The sequence below is a fragment of the Grampus griseus genome, assembly GCF_964374135.1.
Source record: "Grampus griseus genome assembly, chromosome: 9".
NCBI lineage: Eukaryota > Metazoa > Chordata > Mammalia > Artiodactyla > Delphinidae > Grampus > Grampus griseus.
Window position 1 is genome coordinate 22,640,022 of NC_139003.1, and position 20,263 is coordinate 22,660,284.

Below are 20,263 nucleotides of genomic sequence, written 5' to 3' on the forward strand. Positions count from 1 at the left end.
TGATAAATTTAAACCCAAATATATCAGTGATTACATTTAATGTAAATGGACTAAATGCTTGAGTTAAAAGTGAAGAGTGGGGACTTCCCTGGTGGCACAGTGGTTAAGAATCAGCCTGCCAATGCAGGGGACACAGGTTCGAGGCCTGGTCTGGGAAGATCCCACATGCTGCAGAGCCACTAAGCCGGTGCGCCACAACTACTGAGCCTGCGCTCTAGCCTGTGAGCCACAACTACTGAACCCGCATGCCACAACTACTGAAGCCCACGCACCTAGAGCCTGTGCTCTGCAACAAAGAGAAGCCACTGCAATAAGAAACCCATGCACCACAACGAAGAATAGCCCCGCTCGTGGCAACCAGAGAAAGCTCGCGTGCAGCAATGAAGACCCAATGCAGCCATAAAAAAAAATTAATTAATAAATGAATGAATTTTTTTAAAAAAGTGAAGAGTGCTGGAATGGAGGAAAAAACAAAACCAAAGTTTTTATCACTAATAGTACATGAGTCTGCAACTTAAGTCTCAGTGTAATACAGGTACAAGTTATAAATTTAAGGCTTAAAAAGAAATCATGAAGATATGATGACAATAAATGTGAGTGCCTGTATCCTAGGTTCTTTCAGATAAGCACAGTATCAGAGTTAAGCCAAAAATGAAGAGCTCCCAATACAAACATTACCTGCAGCAGCCAGATGGGCTGTTACCTCATCAGCCGCTGTGGAGTTGAGTATGTCTGAATCATCATACGAGGTGTCTTCAGGAGAAGAAGGTGAGTCTTCATCAGCACTCAACATACTGTGTTCAGTGTAGGTAGCCACATGGACCTGCTGGACTTGCTGGGCCACTGCATGGGCTTCTATGGTAGCCATGTGTTCAGTTTGGGTCACTCCGTGTTCCTCCATGAAGATCTACTGTCAGAAAAAAGGGAAGGAACAGGATTCAGTGTGTAATATATTCCAATGCTTAAAATAAGAGATATTTTCCTCAAGAGCAGAGGAACTCTGACAAGCCTTTGATTTTACTACATACCTCACCACACCAAGTCGTAGGAAAGGGGGAGCATCATTCCAATGACATAAAAATAGAATATTTTCCTTGTGTGAAACTATTTTGATAGTTTTTTTTTTAACCAACTGTGTGATTTTTATTGATGGGTGACAACTTTATACTCCTAGCTATCACTAACTGTGTACAATTAGAGACGCGGCATCGTAGAAGAGCAGACAGCAGAATTAGACAGCAGACGCAGGGAATTATCAATCTTCATTATTTTGCCCATTTTTCATTATGTGTACACAGAAGCACGAATGCAATTTGAAATCTTTTAATGGCAATAAAGTTACAATCACCCACCTATGTGACTGACATCTTAACTCCAAATATTTGATCTGCAATGTGTACGTAAGCAGCTTCTCGTCGCACAATTATTAAAATGTATTTTTCCTATTAGGAACCAGCAACTTATTTTTTGTGTTTGTTTATCTTTTGAAGTAAGAACTATTTCTTCTCTGATAACTGGCTCATTTTTATCATTTATCAAAAACTAAAGGCTGGGCTTCCCTGGTGGCGCAGTGGTTGAGAGTCCGCCTGCCGATGCAGGGGACACGGCTTCGTGCCCCGGGCCGGAAAGATCCCACATGCCGCAGAGAGGCTGGGCCCGTGAGCCATGGCCGCTGAGCCTGCGCGTCCGGAGCCTGTGCTCCGCAACAGGAGAGGCCACAACAGCGAGAGGCCCGCGTACCGCAAAAACAAAACAAAACAAAAAACTAAAGGGTGAGGGAAGAAAGTGTGATGGATTAAAAATTTTATTTTTTAAGGAAAGATAAAATTCATTTTCACAAATTTACAAGTGTTGCTGCTGGTGCAGGATTTATTCTACTATGCAGTTAGACTGGGAATCAAATGCAAGTTCCCCTTCTTACTCAGGAACGGCATTATTTCGGAAATGTGGGTTTTTGTGTATTTGCTTAAATCAAGTGACAGTCTGTCTCAACCAGATGGAAATTCATTGTGCTAATTTTATACCTCAAGTCACAAAACAATAAATATCCTTGATATTATATATAATGATAAAAAAGATATTTAAAAGATCCTGGTGACTAGCATATGACATTGTGGACATAAAAACAGTAAGTAAGGGCTTCCCTGGTGGCGCAGTGGTTAGGAGTCTGCCTGCCAATGCGGGGGACATGGGTTCGTGCCCCGGTCCGGGAAGATCCCACATGCCGCGGAGCGGCTGGGCCCGTGAGCCATGGCCGCTGAGCCTGCGCGTCCGGAGCCTGTGCTCCGCAACGGGAGAGGCCACAACAGTGAGAGGCCCGCGTACCACAAAAAAAAACCCAAAAAACCCCCCCAAAAAACAGTAAGTAAAATACTTAACATTTTCTTTATATTTCAAACACAAATGGGAGTTAAACATTTTGTCCCCAAAATGTGATTATTCAAATTGGTTTTTCTGCTTATAAAACTGTGTTTCTTATAAACCCTGAAATGATGCAGTAGTAAGATAAAGGTTTGCTCTCCTAGTGTACTTATGATCTGTCCCCTCTTCTTCCTCCCTTACCTACAGAGAAGTATATTAACCTTAAAATTTTTTTTGAAGCATACGTACATACATATGATTTAAAATAAAAAGAGGTTCGCAATACATATATTATTCTTTGACAATATATCTGGACTTTTTTTTTTGTTTTTTTTGCGGTGCGCGGGCCTCTCACTGTCGTGGCCTCTCCCGTTGCGGAGCACAGGCTCCGGACGCGCAGGCTCAGCAGCCATGGCTCACGGGCCTAGCCGCTCCGCGGCATGTGGGATCTTCCCAGACCGGGGCATGAACCCGTGTCCCGTGCATCAGCAGCGGACTCTCAACCACTGCACCACCAGGGAAGCCCTATCTGGACATTCTGACATGTCAAAACATACAAATCTACCAGACCTTTCTAAATAGCCAAAGAACACTTCACTGTATCGATGTGCAATAATTATGCAACCAATCACCTACTGATATATAGGAAGGCAGCTTTCAAATTTTTGGTATTGTAAACAGCAGTGAAGTGAACATCCTTTTATATCAAACTATGCATACTGGTCCTCAAAAAACTTTAAGAAGAATTACCATATGATTCAGCAATTCCACTTCTGGATGCTATGCTGGGAGAACTGAAAGTAGGGTCTCAAAAGGGCTATTTGTACACCAATGTTCATAGCAGCATTTTCACAATAGCTAAAAGATGGAAGCAATCCAGCTATTCACTAACAGATGAATTAGTAAGCAAAACGTGGACATACATACAATGGAATGTTACTCAGCCTTAAAAAGGAAGAAATGGAAACTAGGAAGAGAGGGGATCTTCCTCAAATTGATAAGAAAAAATCTACAAAAAATCTACAGCTAGCATCATACTTAATGGTGAGAAACTAGAAACTTTCCCGCTAAGATGAGAAACAAGATAAGGATGTCCCCTCTCATCACTCCTTTTTGACATTGTACTGGGATTCCTAGCCAATGTAGTAAGACAAGAAAAAGAAATAAAACTGTCTTTGTTCACAGGTGACATGATTGTTTATGCAGGAAATCCAAAAGAATCAATAACAATTAAAAAAAAAACCTGGAACGAGTAAGTAATTATAGCAATGTCGTAGGATACAAAGTTTATATACAAAAGCCAACTGCTTTCCTATATACCAGCAATAAACAATAGAATTTGAAATTAAAAAAACACGATTACCATTTACATTATCAACCAAAAATATGAAACACGTAGGTATAAATCTCACATAACGTACAAAATCATGAGGAAAACTATAAAATGTTGATGAAAGAAATCAAAGAACTAAAATAGACAGATATTCCAGTTCATGGATAGGAAGACTCAATAATGTCAAGATGTCAGTTCTTCCTAACGATCTATGGATTCAATGCAATCCCAATCAAAACCCCAGAAAGTTATTTTATGGATATTGACAAATTAGTTCTAAAGTTTATATGGAGAAGCAAAAGACCCCGAATAGCTAATATAATATTTTATTTATTTATTTGTTTATTTATTTATTTATGGCTGCGTTGGGTCTTTGTTGCTGCACGTGGGCTTTCTCTAGTTGCAGTGAGCGGGGGTTACTCTTCCTTGCCGTGTGTGGGCTTCTCATTGCAGTGGCTTCTCGTTGCAAAGCACGGGCTCTAAGTACATGGCCTTCAGTAGTTGGGGCTCACGGGCTCCAGAGCACAGACTCAGTAGTTGTGGCACACGCAGCATGTGGGATCTTCCCGGACCAGGGATCGAACCTGTGTCCCCTGCATTGGCAGGCAGATTCCCAAGCACTGTGCCACCAGGGAAGTCCCTAATAAAATATTGAAGGAGAGGAATAAAGCTGGGAGACTGACACTCCTTGACTTCAGGACTCACTATAAAGCTACAATAATCAAGGCAGTGTGGTACTGGTAAAAGAATAGACAAACAGATCAATGAAACAGAATAGAGAGCCCAGAAACAGATCCCCATAAATACAGTCAACTGATCTTTGACAAAGGAGCAAAGGCAATACAATGGAGCAAAGATAGTGTCTTCAACAAATGGTGCTGGAATACTGGACATCCACCTGCCAAAAAAATGAATCTAAACACAGACTTAACACCTTTCACGAAAAGTAACTCAAAATGGATCATAGACCTAAGTGTGAAATGCAAAACTATAAAACTCCAAGAAGATGACACAGGATAAAACCTAGATGACTTGGGTATGGTGATGACATTTTAGATATGACACCAAAGGCACGATCCATGAAAGAAAGAACTGAAAAGCTAGACTTCATTAAAATTAAAAACTTCTTCTGCTCTACAAAAGACACTATAAAAATAATGAGAAGACAAGTCACAGGCTGGGAGAAAATATTTGTAAAAGACACATCTGATAAAAGACTATGTTCCAAAATACAACTCTTAAAACCGAACAATATTGAAAACAAACAACCCAATTAAAAAATGGCAAAAGACCTGAATAAGACAGCTCACCAAAGAAGATACATCTATGAAAAGTATGTGAAAAGATGTTCAGCATCATATGTCATTAGATAATTGCAAATTAAAACAATGAGATAACACTTTGCACCCATCAAGAATAACTAAAATCCAAAACACCAACACCAGCAAATGCTGATGAGGATATGGAGGAACAGAATTCTCATTCATTGCTGGTGGGAATGCAAAATGGTACGGCCACTTTTGAAGGACTGAGCCTCAATTTCCTCATCTTTAAATTAGACATCCATCTCTGAGGATATGGTTTTCTTAATCGTGTGCAAAAGATTTTGAGTCAGGCATCTAAAAAGCCTTTCTTTATTCTATTAATTCCAACGGCTCAAATACCACTCTCTAAAACATTAAAATAAGGAAATTATAGGGAACCAATGCCCCTAACATAATTTTATGAGAGTGCACAAAATGGAGAATGGATCCGACAATGATTCCTCTGAACAGATATGAAAAGCAAGATGAATGCCCGGGCAACATGTAATGAACTGTGATTCTAAACATCACATCCAAATAAAAAGGCATATCTGTCTATTATCTGGAACCAGTGATGTTCAGCAGATTAGTCAACACTCCATTTAAAAAAAATCATTCCCCCAAACAATAACATAACATGGTAGCAATTTTACTAAAACCTGTTTCTTAGCCTGGATCATCACCTGGGATGCAACAAATACTTCATCTAAAGGTTCTTCTTTAATATATGATCTATAAGGGATCAGAGGAGGGGCAGTTTTGTACAGAGGAGTTCCTACTTTTGCCATTATCGACCAGCAGGCGTGGGACTAAAGATAATGGAAGAGAACTTAGAAAAACAGATTTTCTGGTCAGGAGCACGCTGGTAGCTATAGTCAACAACACCTAAGGAGCTACTGGAATTTGGATAAAATATCTAAGGGTGCTAAGTTTAGTCTAATCCACACATAATGAGATTAAGTGTAGAGTATTTTAAAAATCAAAGTTGGAAGAGCAGTTCAGGATACCCAATCAAGGTATAACTAAAAGTAAGAGAAAGCCTTAGTCTCATCAATAGCATTACCATATCAAAAGAAAAGCTGCAAGAACCGCCTAGGGGAAAGTCTCAGAGCAAGACAGTGTCTACAGCCAAAACGAGGGACAGGAAAACCAAGAGGCTCAACTTAATTCCTAGACATGTCCACAATCTAAATTTCATAACTAGGATAGAAATTTTACTCAACACAACAGCCTTTCCCAAAAAAGCCTAAAGCCAAAGACAATATTTGATTCTCGGGCAGACAACGGGTAATAGGTCAAAATTTCACCAGAGCAGGAAAAACTTTAAAACAACTGCACAGGGGATTCCCTGTGGCGCAGTGGTTAGGAATCTGCCTGCCAATGCAGGGGACACAGGTTCGAGCCCTGGTCTGGGAAGATCCCACATGCCGTGGAGCAACTGAGCCCGTGAGCCACAACTGCTGAACCTGCGCTCTGGAGCCCACGAGCCACAACTACTGAAGCCTGGGTGCCTAGAGCCCGTGCTCCGCAACAAGAGAAGCCACTGCAATGAGAAGCCCGCACACCGCAACTAAGAGTAGTCCCTGCTCGCCGCAACTAGAGAAAGCCTGCACGCAGCAATGAAGACCCAATGCAGCCAAAAATAAAAAACAAACAAAAACTGCACAAGAAAGTTTAGAAATAGTCTTGCCAGTTCAAGTTTAGAAATAGTCTTGCCTTGAGTGAGGCTAACTTCCTAATTTGGAGCATCTAAAACTAATTTATGACTGCAATCACATAATATTTTTCATTCCAATGTTGATAAAATTTATAAATGTTCATTAATATTAATAACAACCCAAGAAACCCAGTTAATAATAATGCTTTTATACAATATGTGAGAAAAACAAGCTTTACCACACAACTTCATAATGACTTGAGTGTGAGTGGATGGTTTTGTGAAAACAATATTCTAAGTTCACTGAAGGCAGGGCCTGGGTACATAAAGTCTCTATGAACAGCAGCCATCATAATTTGTTCCTTAATAAATGCTTGCGGGTAACTGGCTGCACATTATACTTAGTAAAGCTAGACCCAGGCAATTACAGTTTCCACAATTCTCCCATAAGGTTGTGCTGGCCATTCATCTCATCTCTCAGCTTCCAAGCCCTCTATTCTATACTTGTTCTGAACTGCTCTATAGCCATCTCTGGGTTGGGTCAGCCAACCTTATTTACCAGACTTGTCTGCCAGCTTCACGTTAGGTTTTACCAAGGGGAGGCAACAGGTTAAGATGGGAAGAGGCGGGGAGAAGAGATTTTCTTGATGTTTTCATTCTTATTAAAGTTGCTCCAACAAGAGAGGGCAGCCTCATGTGCCGACTCCAGCTGTGTCTCTTCTCCCCTGCTGGTTGAGTACCAGCTGCCTCGCATCCACGTGGAGGTGAGATTACCTGCTGTGTGGGGGCCCCTCCAAACTCCTAGGTTCTTCTATTCCATTCCCCCAGCCCAAGGGGTGGTTATTAAAATCTGGATTACTTTTGCTCTTTTAGTCTTCCATCACCTGTGTAACCAATTACATTCTCTGAAGTACCTCACATGGTTTACTGACTGATACAAAGGGAAGAAAATATGTACCTTTCTTGTAATTACTCATAGAGTGCTGGTAAGCAGCAAAACTTTGCATTGATTTATATAAGTCAATACAATAAAATGTATTGACATTTTTATACTATCAGTAAAGTGATTCTAAGGACATTTTTATAAGGCTACCACTAGGGTTTGTTTCCATATGCCAATGGAAGTTGAATACAAAATCTTGAGTTTGATTAATCATTAAAAAGAGGCTAAGTTAGAGAGTATAAAATGCCTCAGGAAGAGAGAAATGGGACACAGAAGTGAGAAGGGGGTACAGACAGAAAAAGAAGTAGGAGATATACAAACACAAACTTTGATCTGTTTATGAGTCTGTCTTACCTGCTCTTTAAATAAGATAATAAGTCTAACATTCCAGCAAACCACAAAATCAACATCACAGTAATAAAATAAGTGCTTTTTTATGGAAATAATAGTGACAAACAATCACAAAAAGATTTTTCATATTATTCAATGAATATACTGGGTCTGGTATTTGGACAAACCAAAGAAAATTGTGGTAGCAATGGCAGCTTTGACCTTCATCTACCACTCTAAGTTCTTGGCAGACTATATGGAGAGATCTATGCATATCTGCTGAAAATCAATAGTAGGTACTAACTATAATTTCCAGTGTGGCTTGCAGAGATTTAGAGTTTTGTTTTCTTATTGTACAACTAGGCCCAAAGAATCTAGTACAAGAGCATGCCAAGAGTATGCAAAGTGTCCTCTCCAACCCACCTCATTCCTGCTTAAAGGCTTATCCTCACTTCCATAGCAGGGTGGTTAAGAGTGCAAACTCCGGAGCCATAGTACTGGATTCGAATCCTTGCTCTGCCACTCACTACCACCTTAGACAAGTCCCACTTGACTCCTATGCTTTCGTTTCACCACATAAAAGGGATTAAAACAGGACATGTATATAATAAGTGCTAGATAAGTGTAACCTATTACTAGTAGTAGTACTATTCCACATAAAGACAGATAAAACATAGAAATGTCAAAGGGAAAGTTACATGGGAGAAAAAATGCTTATAAATTGGGAGAAAAAAATTTATACAATGGGAGAAAAAATGCTTATAAATCACAAACTAGGAGTTTTGACCATACAAGGACCTGTATCAGAACATAGTTATTTTCTGAAGTACAGACCCTTTTGAGGTTGTGGGAAAGCTACAGAACTCCTCCCTAGAAAAATGTATATACACACAAAATTTTCCAAAATATTTCAACGTTCTTGGACTCAAATCACAAATAGGTTATTTCATGATGATATAGCTATACCAAAGCTGAAACACTAGAGGGTGCCACAACCAAAGAAAAATGTAAAGAAAGCACAGGGAATTTCAAGCTGCTTAAAATTCTTCAACTGGAATAAACATCCTTCCATAGAAAATAGGTGAATCTACTTCACCAAATACTTCAAAATAACATCAACTCTTCTATAGGCTCTAGATCAGCACTGTTCAATAGAAATTTCTGTGATGATGGAAATGTTCTAAATTTGCACTGCGCCAAACAGCAGCCACCAACCAATGTGGCTACTGACATGAAATGTGACAACTGCGACTAAGGAACTACATTTTTAAATTTTACTTAGTTTTAAATAATTTTAATATAAATAGCCACATGTGGCTGTGACTATCACAATGAACAGTGCAGTTCTTCTACATTCTAGTTGTAAGTTTTGAAATTACTTGCTTCTAATTGTTGTTAAAGAAATTTCTAATACAGTAGGTTCATACAATATTTCAAGCAAATCCATCCCTTGGTGAAAATTCAACACTGCAAAGATAGGAGAAAAGACTGTCCGTGTCTCTCCCTCACCCTGCAGGTGTTCACAATCAAAAGTAAAGCTTTCTTTTACTCATTATAGAAACCCTGCCTACCCAATTCCCTGACTGTATTTCTTAAAGACTCTGGGTTAAAAGAGCTTAAAAAAAAATAAGTACAAATTGATAAAGTTAACTTAGAAGGCTTTTGCCTTTAAAAAAGGCTTTTCCAGGACTTCCCCGGCAGTCCAGTGGTTAAGACTCTGCACTTCCAATGCTGGGGGTGAGGGTTCAATCCCTGGTCGGGGAACTAAGATCCCACATGCCATGTGGCATGGCCAATAAATTTTAAAAAATAAAATAAAAAAGCCTTTTCCTTAAAAAACAAAAAAATCATATTCGAGTGATAATATCACCAAGGGCTAAAGGAGCACTGGGAAGAGAGGACTACAAGGACATCGAGTAGGTACCATGAAAAGGAGGACAGGGGCTTCCCTGGTGGCTCAGTAGTTGGGAACTTGCCTGCCGGCGCAGGGGACATGGGTTCGAGCCCTGGTCCGGGAAGATCCCACATGCCGCGGAGCAACTAAACCTGTGCACCACAACTACTGAGCCTGCGCTCTAGACCCCGCGAGCCACAACTACTGAAGCCCGCGTGCCTAGAGCCCGTGCTCTGCAACGAGAAGCCACCTCAATGTGAAGCCCGCGCACAAAAAACGAAGAGTAGCCCCCGCTCACCGCAACTAGAGAAAGCCTGCTCGCAGCAATGAAGACCCAATGCAGCCAAAAATAAATAAATTGAAAAAAAAAAAAAAGAAAAGAAAAGGAGGACAGAGTCTTTAGCCAGGAGTTCGTCAGGTGTCACAATGAAAGGAGACTGCAGGCTGAGGCAACAGCTTGTGAAAGCACATGGCACAGCAAGAGGACATGAATGAACACCCAGACTCAGGAGGAGTCTGGGGACCAAAGGAACAGCTCTCAGCTGCCTTTACACCAGAATCTTTCTTTACACTGTAATTTAACCTTCTAAAAATAAAGTGATTCTAAGAACACTGATGCTGACCCACCTGCCAAAGAGAAAAGTGGTCTCCACATTACAGCTTACAACCCTGTGTCTGTCACAGTGCCGTGAGTGAGAAGGTACCTAATGAATGTTGATGACAATGATAAAAATGATTAGAAAATGCATTCTCAAATATTCAGATGCTTATTAACAGCTACAAATATAAACAAAAAGCAGGTGAGTTGCAGAAGCTATCCCTGGATCAGAAACATGGTGGATAGGAAGTTTAGTAATGCCTAGGCATTTGCAAATGGGTAAGAATGCAGCTGGCTCTCTGCAGAAAAATCATTTCTCCACAGCTGCTCCCCAAATTACCAAAAAATAAGGAGCTGTCATGTGATAGCAGGATTAGAGGCTCCCTCAATTTCCATTAAGGAAAAATAACATAAATTGCCCCAAGACTCACCCCTCAAGCTCATGAGCACAAAGGACACTTCTATTCAAATCCTGCTTACTGTGAAATGTAGCATTGTTGCCTGGCTGCTTCTGTGGTGGGCCTCAATCCTGCTGGATTTGCCTTTACACAACCAACATTCAGTTAAAGCTGTTTCTTAGATTCTTCAATACATGATTTTTCTTTTGAGATAACTGAACTAGGATAATATTTCTGGATAATATTATGAATTTATAAGTGTCAATACTATGGATCTAGGAATCTCTGCAATTCAATCATTCTCTCATTCATTCCACAAATATTTACTGAATTCTTATCAGGTACTCCTAGATTAGTTTAACATCAGTATTCCAAGAAAAACTATGACTGGCAATTCTAATTTTTTATCTTTAGTTTAAAAAATGTATTATCATAAAAGTGACACATGTTCTTTTTGGGTAAATGAGAAAATACAAGTCAGAAAAAACCAAAAAAGAAACAAAAATCACCACCACCTGAGATAGCTACATTACCAAATTAACAATTTGGTATACATGCTTCTAGCATTTTCCCCCTGAGTTTCTTAGATGCTTTTTTTTTGAAATAAAAGTGAAGCTGTTGTGTATATACTGTTGTAGAAATATTTTAAAATTTAATATAGAACAGAAATTTTCATGTTATTAACATTTTACATCATTTTTTAATGTTTACAGAGCATTCCCTATAAAAATGTACAGTAGGTATTTTACTAATTCCCTAAAGTTAAATCATTTAGGTTGTTTCCAATATTTCACTATTATAAATACCACTGTGATGACAAGTTTGATATTCAATAAATATCTGTTGAATAAATAACTTTACTAAGTTAAGTCTTTAAGTACATACCCAATTATTTCCTTAGCTTTTAAGAGACATAAAACTTTCAGTAGGTCTTCCCTGGTGGCACAGTGGTTAAGAATCCGCCTGCCACTGCAGGGGACACGGGTTTGAGCCCTGGTGCGGGAAGATCCCACATGCCAAGGAGCCACTAAGCCCGTGCGCCACAACTACTGAGACTGCGCTCTGGAGCCCGTGCGCCTAGAGCCCGTGCTCCACAACAAGAGAAGCCACCGCAATGAGAAGCCCGTGTACCACAACAAAGAGTAGCCCCCGCTCGCAACTAGAGAAAGCCCTGCGCAGTAACGAAGACCCAACGCAGCCAAAAATAAATAAGTTAATGAAATAAATTTAAAAAAAAAAACAAACTTTGAGTAATCGTATAGTTATGATTCTGGACATGCTATTATAGCAGGCACAGAAAGGTAATGTGGTAAAAACAGTAATCTAAACATAAAGGTGAGCACATAATACTTGGGGGATGCAAGACAAGATAAAAATATTAACCTTAATGATGTAAAAGTAGAGTATGGCTCCCAGAAGCTGGAATATACAAAGAGGGTAGTGCAGGAGCACTTATAATGCCATTCTACAAAATGGCAAGTTGAGAAAGTTTAAAGTTGGTGGATCAAAAAATAAAAGTTTATCATCTATAATTATAAAGATAATTATTTAAAAACTTTCAAAAAGAATATAAATATCAAATAATGGGAGATGGAGAAAGGAGGGAGCAGAAAAAGTGACTTAAATTCTTATTTTTCATATCAAAAAAGTCCACAGATATTGTGTAAAGTTGATCAATCAAGAAACAGAAGTTTACACATACTATTAAGCTTTATGGAAGTTAATTCCAAGAGAAGCTAAAAACAGAAATAGTGAAATGGCTTTTTTCTTTTTTTTTTTGCAGTACGCGGGCCTCTCACTGTTGTGGCCTCTCCCTTTGCGGAGCACAGGCTCCGGACGCGCAGGCTCAGCGGCCATGGCTCATGGGCCTAGTTGCTCCGCAGCATGTGGGATCCTCCCAGACCGGGGCACAAACCCATCCATCGGCAGGTAGACTCTCAACCACTGCGCCACCAGGGAAGCCCAGTGAAATGGTTTTTAAAGGTGGTCTCTGGACTGTAGGGCTAGGGATGGAAAGGAAAGAGAAAAGGCAGGAGACATTGTTTTTTTCATCATCAACTCTCCTCTGCTATTTAATTTGTTAGGAAGCACAAAGAATACCCTGATAAAATTGCCTGAAAAACCTGTAATTATTCACTTTGGATCCCCTAACTATATATATATCTTCTTACCTTGATAACCAGTCAGACGCAGCTGCTCACAGAGTTTTCCTTTAACCAGAGGCAAACTTAAAATGCCTAAGACCTTGGAGACTACCTAGTCTGATTTTCTCATTTTACAGATTAATTTGAGACCCAGAAAGACTAAGTGAGTTACCCAAAGTCACAGCTCTAGTTGGCGGCAAAACCAAAACTCGAACCCACATTCCCTGCCTTTTAATCAAGTGCTCCAACAGCTCCATCAGAGACCCACCCTTTGTGGGTCTCTAGCCATTACTGGCTTGGGCACGTTAACTTCTATCCCACACTATCATGTGTATATCTTCAACCCAAGGGTTTAACTGAGGGGCCAGTGAATTTGTATTATAAAATAACATGCATACTGAACTGCAGTGATTTTTCAAACTGCCCCTGCAGTAACCCATCCCAGTCCCTCTAACATGCCTTCCGTTCCCTTCACTCTTCAACCCTCACCATCACTGCCTTAGAGGATACAGCTGCTTTGAGGAATGGTTCCTACAGACTGAGAGGCCTGACAGCATGCTTCCCAGCCACAGGAATAAATGCAACTCATGAAGTTGCCAAAAAAACAATGTCTTTTGAAGCTACTATCTTCTGTGAGCACCAGGGCAGTCAAATTATTTCATGTTTTTCTTCACCCATATTACATGTGTTTATCTAGCTAATCACACACTCCCACTTCCAATAGATGGAAAGGGAACAAAACTTTTTTTTTAAAAAAAAAAGAAGGACAAGGGACTGACTTTTTTTTTTTTTTAATGTAGAACTGCGCTCACATTTTAATGTTTGTAATCATTATACCATTTTATAAAAATTATTTTAAAATGAATTTTAAATGGTATGAAAGTCCATTTATATAAATTATTATTTGTATAGATTATTATTTACATAAATTTAGAAACAATAAAAAATAAGTATATGCAGAAGAGTCAAGATCTAAAAACCAAAACCCCGGCTTCCCTGGTGGCGTATCGGTTGAGAAGCTGCCTGCCGATGCAGGGGACACGGGTTTGGGCCCTGGTCCGGGAAGATCCCACATGCTGTGGAGCAACTAAGCCTGTGCGCCACAACTACTGAGTCTGCACTCTAGAGCCCGAGAGCCACAACTACTGAAGCCCACGTGCCACAACTACTGAAGCCCAGGCGCCTAGACCCCGTGCTCCACAACAAGAGAAGCCACTGCAATGAGAAGCCCACTCACCGCAACAAAGACTAGTCCCCGCTCGCCACAACTAGAGAAAGCTCATGCACAGCAACAAAGACCCAACACAGCCAAAAATAAATAAATTTATTTTAAAAATAAATAAATAAAAACCCAAACCCCAGTATTGACTGTTTTTTTCCATAAATTGTGCACAATTTATGGACAGCGTATGTCTCACTAATTTAAAATAAATAACACTGAATGTTTAAAAGCATGCTTTCACACACATGGAGCTGTGCATAATGGGATCAGCGGGGCAACAGCAATACAGATTAATATTGAAAAGCAGGCTGAGCAGTGAGCCTAACACTTATCACTTCCTGGTTTACTTCCTGCATTTTACTTCTGATCCACTGTGAAACTGAGGGCTAAGGGACACATACATACAGTTTGATGGCGGCAACATCAATTGAGGCTTTTAAAAAAGTCAAACAATGTATATGAAAGCACCTTGTAACTGCAACATGCTAAAGAAACATAAGGCATTATTTTACTGTATTTTATTGTGGAGCAAGAAATTGATGCAGAAGAGGAAATGATTGCTGCATCCATCCAGCATTTGAGTACCAGGATCTTAAGGGTTGGACCATAAGCAGCTCCAGATCTAGTCAGAGAAAAACCATATAAACCAAAGCAGCCCTTCATACCTGTTTTGACTGGTCTGCAGTGTTTTTTGTTTGGTTTTTCAATGTGAATGAATTGCCAACATTTTAAAATAGGGAAATAAGAGTAAAAGTTCCAGACTTCTGACTTCTCTTGAAAAATCAGGAAGATCTGGGGACACCAGTAAGCAGTACTGTGTTAAAAGCTTGGGCTGGAGAGTCAGTTCTGTCATTTGTTAGTACGGTGATACTCAACCTCTCTATGTGCCTCAGTCACCCTATTTATAAACTGGTGATAATGTATTAATACCTTCCTCAAAGTGTTAGTGTGAGGATTAAATGAAATGAAGTAATTAAGTAAAGGACTCAGCAGAGTGCCCCGCCACCCCCAATAAATGCTAATTGTTATTATCATTTCAGATTGGCAACAACTGACTGGCTAGAGGGAGAAGAACATGCTCTTATCAACAAGATAATAGCAACAAAGACTCTACAATGCAATGTATAAATGCTAAGGAAGAAAATTACAGGGAGAATGGGGCTCAAAGGAGAGGGATGATAATCCAATCAATCAACAAATACTTAAGAAGGCATACAGATGGCTAAAAAGCACAGGAAAAGATGCTCAATCTCACTAACTGTTAGAGAAGTGCAAATCAAAATTACAGTAAGGTATCACCTTACACCGATCATAATGGCCATAAAAAAAAACCTACAAACGATAAATGCTGGAGAGGGTGTGGAGAAAAGGAAACCCTCCTACAGTGGTCGGTGGGAATGTAAATTGGAGAACAGTATGGAGGTTCCTTAAAAAACTAAAAATAGAGCTACCATATAATCCAGCAATCCCACTCCTGGGCATATATCAGGAGGAAACCATAATTCGAAAAGATACATGCACCCCGATGTTCACTGCAGCACTATTTACAATACACATGGAAGCAACCTAAATGTTCATCAACAGAGGAATGGATAAAGAAGATGTGGTACACGTATACAATGGAATATTAGCCATAAAAAAAAGAACGAAATAATGCCATTTGCAGCAACATGGATGGACCTAGAGATTGTCATACTGAGTGAAGTAAGTCAGACAAAGACAAATATCATATGATATTGCTTATATGTGGAATTTAAAAAAAGGGTACAGATGAACTTACCTACAAAAAAGAAATAGAGTTACAGATGTAGAAAACAAACTTATGATTACCAGGGGGTAAGGGTCGGGGAGGGATAAATTGGGAGATTGGGATCAACATATACACACTACTATATATAAAATAGATAACTAATAAGGACCTAACTGTATAGCACAGGGAACTCTACTCAATACTCTGTAATGGGGGCTTCCCTGGTGGCACAGTCGTTGAGAGTCTGCCTGCCGATGCAGCGGACACGGGTTCGTGCCCCGGACCGGGAAGATCCCACATGCTGCGGAGCGGCTAGGCCCGTGAGCCATGGCCGCTGAGCCTGCGCGTCCGGAGCCTGTGCTCTGCAACGGGAGAGGCCACAACAGTGAGAGGCCAACGTACCGCAAAAAACAAAACAAAACAAAACAAAAACAAAAACAAACTCTGTAATGGCCTATATGGGAAAAGAATCTAAAAAAAAGGGGATACACGTATAACTGCTTCACTTTGCTGGACACCTGAAACTAACACAACATTGCAAATCAACTATATTCCAAAAAAAATTTTTTTTTTAAATTACTGAGGACCAGGTTCTAGACAAGAGACACAGTGGTAAGCAAGAAGGCAGAGTCCCACCTCAAAGAACTTACATTCTGGAGGAGGGAGCCATGACAATAAAGACATAAAGGAATAAACAAGAATTTCTGGAATTGACGTGCTATGCAGAGGATAAAATAAGGCAATATGATAAGAAAATGCCTGGGGAGAGGGGTGGTCTCTGATGAGGCACATCTGATTTGCGACCTGAATGGGTGAGAAGAAGGCAGTCACAGGAAGAGCCTGGTAAAAAGGGAAACGGTGGAGGGAGACAAGATTGGAAAAAATCACATAAAGCCTTTGTAGGCCTTGGAAAGGAGTTTGGATTTTATTCTGATCAGGAAAGATTTTACGGGAGTAGCTATTTGAGAGGTGCCGCTGGGAGCTGGGAAGGAGGGTGGGGTGGAAGTATTCGGAGCAGAGGAAACAGTGTGGCATATGGAACATGACCAAACATGGAGTACACCAGAGGTTCAGCTAGGGGGAAACCAGATGGTGGGGGCCTATGTGCTGTGCAAAGTAATCTGTACTTCATCTTATAGCTCAGCGGTACTTAATATTATGAAGATCCGTTTATAACAACGGAAGGAAGGAAGGAAGGAAGGAAAGGAAGGGAGGGGGGAAGGGAAGGAAGGCGGGAAGGGAGGGAGGGGAACCTCTACTACATGATAATTGTATTTATTCAGAAAACCAGATAATGAAAAGAGTACACTATAAATTACTTAATTTATTTAAAACTCAAATGTAAGCAATACTTTTGAGAGACAGTATTATCTACTCAGTCTACAAATAACCACAGGTCACAAAAGCCCACTGCTATAACCCCTGGCCACCCTTAGGGTACTAGGTTATAGGATGAAGCACTGCTAAAGGTGATAAGGAGCAAACATTCCTCCCAGCTGTGTGAAGAATCGCTTGGGAAGGACTGAGCCTAGACTGACCAGTTACCAAACCAGTCAGGTAACTAATTCAGCGGTCCATGAGGGAGCACTAATGGGAGCCTGAACTAAGACAGTGTGGTGAAATATTTAGGGGGTGAAAATGGAAAGGATTTAGTGAACAACTGGATGTGAACAGTGAAGGAAAGGTAAGTCCAGGATGATGCCAATGTTCTGGCCTGGGTTAAAGACTGGCTCATTAAACAAGACAAGGAATAGTAAAAGAGCAGATTTGCAGAGGACGACAGTGCGTAACAATATTTATATGAACTGTCCAATGAGATACCCAGATCTGGAGCTGTGATTCAGGAGCCTGTGATGCAGGTGTAAGTTGATCTCCATCAACAAGGAGATGGTAATGAAAGCACAGAGCATGAATAAAATTGACCAGGAATAATATGTAAAATGGGACGATAAAAGAAGCAAGGAAACTTAGGGATATTCAAAGGAGCATATAGAGGAAGGAAAAAAACAACAACGTGTGAACACAAATGAGAAGCTGGAAGGAGAAATGAGAATCAGGAGATAGTAAGTGTCATGGTAGGCAAATGAAGAGAGAAGTCAACAATATCAAATCTGGTGGAAGAAGAATTGAGATAACGACTTGCCAAGAAATTCAATTCATTCATTCATTCAATACATACTTAAAAATCACCTACTGTGTGTCAAGCATTGATGTAGACACAGGAGACAGCAATGAATAAAAAAAAAGTCCTCCCCTTCTTGGATTTTACATCCTACCAGAGGGAGATAAACTAATCAAATATATACATAATATTTTAGGGAGAGGAGAGGTACGGACAAGAGGGGTGCTGGCCAAGAAATGCCTTTCTGACAAGATCTCTCAGTTCACATCTGTAGGAGTGAGGGAGACAGCATGAAATACTTGGGCGGAAGAGTATCCAAGGCAGCAAGAACACCAAATGCAAAGATGCTGAGACAGGAGCATGCTCGGTGTGATCAAGGAACAGCAAAATGGCCCGTGTGCCTGAAGCACCCTAAGCTAGGGGAGAAGAAGCAGATGAGGTCAGACAGTTTAGCCAGGATCAGGCCTGTGGGACCTTGAGGGCTACTTAAGACCTTTGGATTTTATTCTGAATGAGATGGGAAACCCTTGGAAGGTTTTGAGCAGGGGTTAAGATGTAAACTGATTTTCTTATTTACATTTTTAAAGGGTCACCTGGGCTGCTATATGAGAGTAGACTGAAGGGAGGAAACGGTGGGAACAGGAAGACCAATTATAAGGCTACTTTAAGATGAACATGGCTTCGGGACTTCCCTGGTGGTGCAGTGGTTAAGAATCCACATGCCAATGCAGGGGACACGGGTTCGATCCCTGGTCCAGGAAGATCACACATGCCACGGAGCAACTCAGCCCGTGAGCCACAACTACTGAAGCCCGCACTCCTAGAGCCCGCGCTCCACAACAAGAGAAGCCATCGCAATGAGAAGCCCACGCACCGCAACGAAGAGCAGCCCCTGCTCGCCGCAACTAGAGAAAGCCTGTGCACAGCAACGAAGACCCAATGCAGCCAAAAGTAAATTAAAAAAAAGATGAACATGGCTTGGACCAGGGTAGCAGCATCAGAGGTGATAAGAAATAGTTAGATTCTGCATGTTTTAAAGGTACAGCTGCCAGGATTTCCTGACAATTGGGATGCATGGTAGAGTGAAAGAGAGAAGTCTAAAAATGACTCCAAGGTTTTTGGTTTGAGCAACTGGAAGAACTTAATAGGCATTTACTGGGATGGGAATGAATGTCAGAGGAACAACTGAGATGCCTATTTTATATATATATATATATATATATATATATATATATATATGTATATCTCCACGTGGAAATGTGAGTAGGATATTGTGAATTGGAGGCTTAAGTTTTCTATTTTTAAAACTGCTTTTAGATGCTTTTAAATGCTTTTTAACATTTGTTTTTGCTCCTTTTTGGAAGAATATAATTAAGAATTGCACTTATATTCTTAGAAATATTGAGGTAAACATTTATTATTTAGGTTCATTCACTTCTGGACAAATCAGCTATAGAAGTGCCACTATTACCCTTTCTAAGGTAACAGTGTAACACTAGGTCACAATTATCTATCATATCTCAGATTTCTGTCAAACATTTTTCTTTACGGATGTCAAAACAGTCTATGAAAACAAGATAACTAAGTTAAAGTAACTATGTTGGAGAGATTCAAGGATGTGCTCTATAAATTACTATATGAATACTCTCTTTCTTCATTTTCCTTTTCTTTCTTTCCCTGATAGCTGTAGTGCAAGGAGAAAGAGGCCAGAACTTGGAGTGAGAAATGCGTGGTTTTGATTTCTAGTTGCATAATCTTGGAAAATCATAAAATCTCTATGAGCTTCTGATTGATCATCTGCAAAACTGACAAGGATGATGCCTGCCCCATGGGTTAGTAATAGTAATAATAGCTAACACTTATTGAGCCTTTACTATGTGCTAGGTGCTTTTCTAAGTACCTTTACATATATAATCACATTATAATGTATAATGTAATCCTCACAACTCTAAGAGGTATTATTATCTTCACTGTCATGATGAAGTGAGGCACAATGAGGTTAAGTAATTGCTCTAAAGCAAACAGGAAATGAGTGACAGAAACAAAATTTAAGTCTTGTCAGTGTGCATAATAGTGATTTACGGTTTATAAAACATGTTCATATTTTGTTTTTTTGTGTTTTTTTTAGATTTATTTATTTATTTATATTTATTTTTGGCTGTGTTGGGTCTTCGTTTCTGTGCAAGGGCTTTCTCCAGTGGCGGAGA

The 20,263-nt window shown here is 40.0% G+C and overlaps 1 protein-coding gene across 4 annotated transcripts in view; it reads right to left on the reverse strand.

Annotated features, from left to right (window-relative positions):
• NRF1 (nuclear respiratory factor 1) overlaps positions 1-20,263 on the reverse strand; it is a 135,980-nt gene that overhangs the window by 88,361 nt on the left and 27,356 nt on the right. For 3 of the 4 annotated variants that reach the window (XM_082662085.1, XM_082662083.1, XM_082662086.1), the window contains exon 2: positions 679-910. In XM_082662085.1, coding sequence (XP_082518211.1) covers positions 679-901 — 223 coding nt within the window. In that variant the 5' untranslated portion in view covers positions 902-910. The remainder of the gene's footprint in view (positions 1-678; positions 911-20,263) is intronic. The other variant, XM_082662084.1, reaches the window with a different exon arrangement.